General features: G+C 44.0%; 1 protein-coding gene across 1 annotated transcript; it reads right to left on the reverse strand.

Moving 5' to 3' along the window:
• Positions 1–4,629: 4,629 nt before the first annotated feature.
• On the reverse strand, positions 4,630–7,203 carry LOC129074070 (cathepsin G-like). The gene is made up of 5 exons (XM_054577766.1): positions 7,005–7,203; positions 6,124–6,271; positions 5,585–5,720; positions 5,185–5,439; positions 4,630–4,791 (listed from the first exon to the last, which is right to left on the reverse strand). Exons 1-5 carry the CDS (start codon positions 7,201–7,203, stop codon positions 4,630–4,632), a joined length of 900 nt encoding a protein of 299 aa, XP_054433741.1.
• Between the last annotated feature and the right edge of the window lie 2,123 nt (positions 7,204–9,326).

The raw sequence follows: 9,326 nt of genomic DNA on the forward strand, positions 1-9,326 counted from the left end.
CAGAATAGAAAGCCCAGAAATAAGCCCAGGTCTCTATGGACATCTAATATTCGACAAAGGGGGCAGAAGCATAAAATGGGGCAATAACAGCCTCTTCAACAAATGGTGTTGGGAGAGCTGGATGGCTACATGCAAAAAATTGAAATTGGATCCTCAGCTGACACCATACACAAAAATAAACTCAAGATGGATAAAAGACTTAAATATAAGTCGCAACACCATCAAAGTCCTAGAGGAGAACATTGGCAGGAAACTCTCAGATGTCCCACGCAGCAATTTTTTCACTGATATGTCTCCTAAAGCAAGGGACATAAAGGAAAGAATAAACAAGTGGGACCTCATCAAAATAAGAAGCTTCTGCACGGCTAAAGAAAACATCAGCAAAATGAAAAGGGAGCCAACCATTTGGGAAAATATATTTGCTAATGATACATCAGATAGAGGTTTGATCTCCAAGATATACAAAGAACTCACTCGACTTTACTCCAAGAAGACAAACGATCCAATCAAAAAATGGGCAAAGGACCTGGGCAGATGCTTTTCTAAGGAGGAGACACAGAGGGCCCAGAGGCATTTGAAAGGATGCTCTGCATCACTAGCCATCAGAGAAATGCAGATCAAAACCACCATGAGGTACCACCTCACACCGGTGAGAATGGCCATCATAAACAGATCCACAAACAACAGGTGCTGGCGAGGCTGTGGAGAAAAGGGAACCCTAGTCCACTGTTGGTGGGAATGCAGACTGGTGCAGCCACTATGGAAAGCAGTGTGGAATTTCCTCCAAAAGCTGAAAATGGAACTGCCTTTTGATCCAGTGATTCCCCTGCTGGGACTATACCCTGAGAACACCAAAACGCCAATACAAAAGAACCTATGCACCCCAATGTTCATAGCAGCACAATTTACAATAGCCAAGTGTTGGAAGCAACCTAAATGCCCATCCGTAGATGACTGGATCAAAAAATTATGGTACATATACAAAATGGAATACTACGCAGCAGAAAGAAAAAAAGAAGTACTAAACTTTGCGACAGCATGGATGGAACTGGAGAGCATCATGCTAAGCGAAATAAGCCAGGGGGTGAAAGACAAATACCATATGATCTCACCTATAAGCGGAACCTAACCAACAATGCAAAGAAGCAAGGAAAATACGACCAGCAACACTGAAAGGAAAAGAAATCAACAGAGACAAGAGGGAAGGGGGGGGGCAGGGAAAGGGTAGGGAAGGGGAAAGTCAAGGAACATATAGCAAGGACTCATGGACAAAACCAAAGGGGAAGAGCTGAGGGAGGGAAGGAGGGAGGGGGCAAGGGAAAGTGGTGGGGGGAAGGCAGAGACAAATGTATTTAAAAAGTAAATAAATTAATTAAAAAAAAAAAAAAGACATGACAAAGAAAGAAAACTACAGGCCAATATCGCTGATGAACATAGATGCTAACATCCTCAACAAAATATTGGCAAACAGCATCCAGCAATTCATTAAAATTATCATCCACCATAATCAAGTGAGATTCATTCCAGGAATGCAAGGATGGTTCTATATTCACAAATCAATAAATGTAATACATCACATAAACAAAAGGAAAAACAAAAATCACATGATCATATCAATAGATGTGGAAAAAGCACTTGATAAGATACAGAACCCATTTATGATAAAAACACTCAGCAAAGTGGGAGTAAAGGGGGCATACCTCAAAATAATAAAGGCCATATGTGAAAAATATACAGCCAACATCATACTCAATAGGCAAAAACTAAGAGCTTTCCCACTAAGATCGGGAACAAGACAAGGATGTCTGCTTTCACTACTTCTATTCAACGTAGTATTGGTAGTCCTAGCAACAGCAACCAGACAAAAAACAAACAAACAAGAAAAACAAATAAAAGGCATCCAAATTGTAAGGGAGGAAGTAAAACTTACATTGTTTGCAGGTCACATGATAATGTACATAGAAAATCCTATAGACTCCACCAAAAAACTACTCAACCTAATAAACAAAGTTGGCAAAACGGTGGGATATAAAGTTAATATTCAGAAATTGGAGGCATTTCTGTATACCAACAATGAAATATCAGAATCAGAGATCAGGAAAAAAATCCCATTTTCTATAGCAATAAGAAAAATAAAGTACCTAGGAATAAACTTAACCAAGGAGGTAAAAGACCTGTACTCAGAAAACTATACAGCACTGAAGAAAGAAATTAAGGAAGACACAAATAAATGGAAGCATATACTGTGTCCATGGATTGGAAGAATTAACATCATCAAAATGTCCATACTACACAAAGCAATTTATACATTCAACATAATCCCTATTAAAATACCAATGACGTACTAAACAAATATAGAAGAAACATTTAAAAAATTTATATGGAACCATAAATGACCCCAAACTGTAGCAATTTTGAGAAAGTAGAACAAAGTAATAGGGATCACAATATCTGACATCAAACTATATTACAAGGCCACTGTTATCAAAACAGTCTGGTACTGGCATAAGAACAGGCACATGGATCAACTGGACAGAATAGAGAGTCCAGAAGTAAACCCATGTCTCTATGATCAATTAATATTTGACAAAGGGATCAGAAGCATAAAATGGAGAAAAAATAACCTCTTGAACAAATGGTGTTGGGAGAACTGGACAGTTACATGCACAAAAATGAAACTTGACCACCATTTTACATCATACACAAAAATAAACTCAAGATGGATAAAAGACTTAAATATAATTTGCAACACCACAAAAGTTCTAGAAGAGAACATAGGCAGGAAACTCTTAGACATTCCATGCAGCAATATTTTTACCAATATGTCCCCCAGAGCAAGGCAAGGAAAGAAAAGACAAATGGGACTTCATCAAGGTAAGAAGTTTCTGCACAGCTAAAGAAAACATCAGCAAAATGGAAAGAGAACCAACCGTATGGAAAAATATAATTGCCATTGATACCTCAGACAAGGGTTTGATCTTCAAAATATATAAAGAACTCACACAACTCCACTCCTGGAAGACAAACAATCCAATTAAAAAATGGGCAAAGGACCTGAACAGACACTTCTCCAAGGATATGCAGAGGGCCCAGAGACATATGAAAGGATGCTCAGCATCACTAGCCATCAGAGAGGTGCAAATTAAAACAACAATGAGATATCACTTAACATCAGTCACGATGGCCATTATAAACAAATCAACAAACAACTAGTGCTGGTGAGGTTGTGGAGAAAAGGGAACTCTAGTACACTGTTAGTGGGAATGCAGACTGGTGCAGCCAGTGTGGAAAACAGTTTGGAATTTCCTCAAAAAGCTAAAAATGGAACTGCCTTTTGACCCAGCAATTCCACTGCTGTGATTAGAATCCCGAAGTGCTAAGAATCCCAAAACACCAATTCAAAAGAACCTATGCACCCCAATATTCATAGCAACACAATTTACAATAGCCAAGTGCTGGAAGCAACCTAAGTGCGCATCAACAAATGGGTGGATCAAAAAACTATGGAGCATTTACACAATGGAATACTACGCAGTAGAAGACAGAAAGAGTTACTACTCTTTGCAACAGCATGGATGGAACTGGAGAGCATTATGCTAAGCTAAATAAGCCAGGTGGTGAAAGACAAATACCATATGGTCTCACCTATAAGTGGAACCTAATCAACAAAACAAATAAGCAAGAAAAAATATAACCAGCAACAATAAAAGAAAAAACAAACCGACAGTAATCAGAGGGGAGGAGTGAGGAGGGTAACGGAGAAAAGAAGGAGAAAGATCAAGTCAAGGAACATGTATAAAGGACTCATGGACAAAGCCAAAGTGGGGAAGGATTGAGGGTGGGAGTTGGAGATGGGTAGTGCAGGGGAGAGTGGTGGCGGGAATACAGAGACAAATGTATTTGAACAATAAAAAATTAATTAATAAAAATATTAAAATGAAAAAATTAAAAAATAAACTGACAGCAACTATAGGGGAGGAGGGAGAGTGATAATGGGGAAAACAAGGGGAAGCACCAAGTCAAGGAATATGTATAAAAGACCCATAGACAAAGACAACAGGGGTGAGGATTGAATGTGGGAGGTGGGGGTGGGTAGGGCAGGGGAGAGTAATGGGGGGGAAATGGGGAAAACTGTAATTGAACAACAATAAAAACATTAAAAAAATTGAACCTTGAATGGAATTTCAATTTTTTCTCTTTGGTAGGTCTGTGCTACACACACCAGTGGCACAGAGTTTAGGGTGTACCTTAACAGCTGGTAGGGTGGAGGCAGAGAGACTTGCCCTGGGGAGACAGGTGGCCTTCTATCAACCCCCAAAGCTGTGTGGGGAGAGGAAATGGTGAATGGATGACTTTGAGAAGGGAAGTAGCGCATTCTGTCCCCATAGATAGATTGTGGGAGGTTCATTTGTTCTGGGGAAAGAAAAGACCCCATATTCCGGGAGGAGCTCAGGCTCAGTCCTGGATACATTTGCAGAATGATGTTTATAACATGAGAAATTGATTTTTTGCACTCTAGACATGGACATTTATTAAGGCTCTGGCAACCCCACTGGAGTTGGCTTCCATCATAAAAAACAGTCACCTGCTACCTAGACTCCAGTACCCGCGAGTCTCAGTAGGGGAGTCTCAGTGTGATCCCATAGGTTCAAATTGTCTCAGTGTATTATTTATCCAGGGCAGAAAGCGAGCAATTCTGGTGAAGACTGTTGGAGGAGCCCCAGTGCTTCTTCCATAGGAAACAATGCCCTGAGCCACATTGTTACACACAAGGGGGCCACCGGTGTCTCCCTGTAGGTGATGAGAGAAAGAAACACTAAGCCAGGCCTTGGCACTCTGCACCTCCCCATTCTTTTTGTCCTAAGGCCTGGCCCTCTCTGTGAAATGGGAAGGTGATGCGAGTGTAGAAGTCAAGCTCTAGCATCGTTTATTTTGTTGTCTTCAACCCTGGCTGTGGGTACTGTCTCTAACTCAACCTTCCCCTTTCCCATGGAAACACTGCATATGCATGCTGAGTGTTGGGCACTCCTCCCCTCGTCAGAGACTGGATTGATGGGTGAAAGCCCCCACTTTGCTCTGGTCTGGCCCCCAGGCTGAGACCATGGAGATGTAGTCTGTTCCCACTGTCCAGCTCTGCCCAGACCCCTCTGTCTCAGGTAGTGTGGCAGATGCCTGTGGCCTTACCCGGAATGTGGTCTTCTCATCGGTCTGGTTCCCCACACAAATCTGCCTTTGGTCGTTGTAGTCATCAAAGAGATTGCTGCACACCTGACCCCTCTGCACCCTCAGCTGCACATCATGGAGTGTGTCTGTTCGCCAGTTCTCGCTGATCAGGCCCCAGCCAGCCACAGTGCACTGGGACCCAGGTCTCAGCCTGGTCCGAGACTGAGGCAGAGCCACTGGCCTCACGAATCGATTCTGTCTGGCTCTATTTTGCAGCTGTCAGGAAGAGTGTGGGCACTCAGAGGAAGTCTCTGCAGCACTCCACCCACCACCCCTTCTCCATGGTCCCAGAACAAGGTGAAGCCCCGACCTGGAAAGGAGTCAGCTCAGGTGGACAACCAAGGGGTCAAACAAGTGGTACCTGCAGTAACATGATGTCATTCAGGTTGTTCTGCTCATTATACCCAGGGTGGCGGATGGCTCTGAGCACAGACAGGCGCTGCTGGGTGCTTTCAAAATCCCTGATGTTGTGGGCCCCCAGGGTGACTCTTATAGTGCTGCAAAGGAATGAGATCTAGAGGTAGATATGAGCCAGATGAGGTAAAATTCATCAGGTCTGCAGGGTGGGTGCAGAGCCCAGGACAGCAAGACAGCAGCTGAGGGAAGTAAGGGGACAGGAGGGCTCGGGGACAGTGATCTCTGTGCCGTCTGCTTAAGTGACCCTAGTTTTGTTTCCTCTAGAAAAAATTGAGAAATAGCTTGAATTCGTCCTTTGAGCACTAATGTATGCCTTTCATTTCCTCCTTTTGTCCTCATTTACACTGGCCTGGTCCCTGCTCTGAAAGACTTATCTAGTCTCTCTTCACCCCTTCATTGCTGGAACCATACTTTGAGGAGAATGCTCTCATGAATACTTCTGGACCTGCCTTATTGACCGCCTTTAGTTTCTTAATTCCTCACCTTCCCCAGCAGTGAGCTGCCGTCATCACAAAGTCGTCTTGCACCAGGAACCCCCCACAAAAGCTCTGACGTGGTGGTGTTTCAACGAGAAGATATGCCATGTAGGGGTGGGAGTGGGGTATGGCCTCTCGGCCCCCGATGATCTCCGCTAGAAAGAAGTATTCAGCAGTCATTACCGTGCTCACTGAACTCACAGCTTGGTGGCTCCAGAAAGGCTAGAAGATAGGGAGGCTACAGAGATGACGCAGGGAGGGGAGGATTGGTGTTGAGAATTGGGGTGTGCAAGGTACCACGTTATGGGAGAGGACTCCAGGGTTCCGCAGGGAACAGTGCTGGCTCCCCAGCCCAGGCCCCTAATCTACCCCAAAGGAGAACAACCCTTGCTGCAGGCAACGCCAGCTTAAGCCTCTCACATATGGAGACGTCTCTTTTCGGATCCAGAGCCTTCTTGAGTTGCTTCTACCTAAACTTCCTTTTTCAAGGAGCTTCCATTTCCCTGTTTGACCAACTCATGACCAGAGCATGAGCAGCATGGACTGTTTTTAAGACCTAGACATGAGTTGATGGGACTGTTATTGCTGTCTCCTTGTCTCCTAGGTTTTGATACACGGGCTGCAGAATGAACTCAAAGAGCAGAGTTACAGAGCACATACTGCATGCCAGGGGCCAATCCAAGAGTTTCATGTACATTAACTAATGTAACTGTCATAGCAACTCTATGGCGTAGGTGTTGTTATTATTTCTATTTACAGATGAGGAACCTGAGAAGTGTGAATTCAAATGATGTACCCAACGACATAGAGTTTGGAAGTGACCAGGCAGCCTGTGTCCAGAGTCTGTGGGATGGGGTTGGGCCTCTGAAGGTTTGGCCGGTCACTTACCTGCTCTGGCCGCAGGGGGCAGGAGAAGGGCCACCAGGACGAGGAGGAGCTGCATCTCCCAGGGAAGGCTGCCAGGTCCGGCCGTTGCTGCTGGGGTTTCCTCGTGGCAGACTTTTAGCCCCCCGAGAGAGGAAGGAAGGGTGGGGTGGGGACTAGGGGGTTCGCAGTCCCATTCTTCACTGGGTGTGATAGGTTTCATCACCCCTGGCTGGCCAGGAGGCTGGCCCACCAACTGCCAGTGGCCTGGGCAAAGAGCGAGCGATCCAAGCCCACAGCGCGTCTCCCTCAGCTGCTGAGTCAGTGCTGTCCGGGGAAGTGGGAACCAGGGCGCAAGGAGAGGAGCTTTGGGGCTGGTGTTTCAGAAGCCCAAACCCACGCAATTCAAGATTGTGTCAACAAGGCATGAACGCTGCTAGCTCCCCACAGCTTCCATTTTTTATTGCTCGGCGATAGAAGCCTGCCCGTGCTCAGTGTTTGGGCCCTGGATACCTGCCAAAACCCTGGCTGTTCCCGCCTCTTTCTAGAAGCTTTCTGCAGGCAGGTTGAGTAGGTCTCGCTCCTGAACGAGCGAAGGCGCTGAGAGAGAAGGAAAATGGGAGAACATGGTTATTCCTCTGATGGTGACTTCCTGAGGTCACTTGATCCCAGGGAAGCTTGCACTACAAGTTATCACACGGTTGTGGACTTCTATATGCCTGCTGCATACTCAGGATGAAGTCCCTTGTGTCGCAGAAGGTTCCTGCAAGCAGAAAAGGCCTTGTGAGTTGATTTTGTGGAGACTGTCATAGCCCGGCTGGAAAATGTATAAGCTCCCATTTCATCCAGGATTTAAGAGACCTGTCAGCCAAATCCCCTTTCTCTGCCCAGGGTGGAGGGAACTGGAACTATTCATTCATTATTGATAGTAAGACCAGGCAGAACACTGCACAATCACACAGTGGGTTGTGAGACACACTTAAATCTATTTGGAACACTTGTGTATACTCGGGAAGACATTATAAGCGTGCATAATGTTTGCAAAGCTATATCAGAATTGAAAAGTAATGCAATTCTTAAACTTTTAAGGCTCGTGATAAGCCCCCTTGAAAATCTTGTGTAAGTTAAAATCCTCTCCTTATATATAAATATACACATGCTTTCACTTGTTTTTAAACTGGTAAGAAATTCAATCCCTCCTCTAATACTTGCTCTATGACTGCAGCATCATGGAATTTTTTAAAACATCTCAGAAGCGATATGCAGAAAATAGAGTAGAAAGATAAAATACTGTAATAGATTTATTGGTGCCTTATTTCCAGTAATTTTAATTTATTGCTACTTCGTTTTTCTCAACACTTAATTTTGTTTTAAAAACGTTAGTCTAACTTAAAAACAGAAGGATAAAGAGAGCTTTCACCTGTGAAAGAGGGGAGTCAAGCCTATGCGCCCAATGATCTGAATAGAGAAGTGGGGCGGTGATTTCACTAACAGCGACCTAGGATTGCATGCCACCTTCCCACTACACACAGCAGAAAACAAAGCCGTTTAAGTGTCTGAAAACCCTCAGAGCCTTAAATAACTGCCACTACAGGAGTGATTATCAGGCCAAAACTGAAAGGACAATGGGAGTCCAGCTAGGAAGCTACTTCACTGAGGGCACTGCTGAACCCAGAAAACTGGAGCCCCTGGTTTGATGACCAAATAAAGCAATAACAGGAGAAAACAAAACGAAATTCACCCAAGGTCCACTTAGAGCCGGTCCCTACAGGAAGCTGGGCCCTGAAAAGTCAGCACCCTCAAATGAACAAAGAAAAGTAAGGGCCTAGTCCTTGCAAGCAATTCATGAAGGATCTGAAGTAGTTGAACTTTTCATGGAATCTGAGACCTTAAACTTGCACTATCGTGAGTATGGATGTGTCCCTAAGGAGCTGGCAGAATCCGAGGCAATTCCAGGGGAAATTCACTTAAGTCCAGATTTGAATCACACCTAAAAATTATTTTTCTGGTGTTCTGTTCTCTTTCTTTGTTTGGTCCATATTTCTCTGTGTCATGATTTTGGCAGCCCTCTTGTGTCTGTGGGCTTGTGTACTAGGAGATGGGGAAGCCAAAGTAAAAAAAATAAAAATTATATTTGTTTATAATAACAATTAAATTGTCGAAGGTAAACAAGATTAACAAGCAAAGGAAAAAAATGACACCATGAGTAAGAAACCATGGGATATATTATAGGGATGATGTCACATGTATTACAAAACAAGTATGATGGAATAAAAAGAATGTTTAAAAGGGCTGCAGGGAAGATGACATTTTAAAACGAGACATACCAGGCTTCCAGTCAAGATG

The sequence above is a fragment of the Pteronotus mesoamericanus genome, unplaced genomic scaffold (genome assembly GCF_021234165.1).
Source record: "Pteronotus mesoamericanus isolate MK-2021 breed Mesoamerican mustached bat unplaced genomic scaffold, CSHL_Meso_final contig_46, whole genome shotgun sequence".
In the NCBI taxonomy this organism is placed as follows: Eukaryota; Metazoa; Chordata; class Mammalia; order Chiroptera; family Mormoopidae; genus Pteronotus; species Pteronotus mesoamericanus.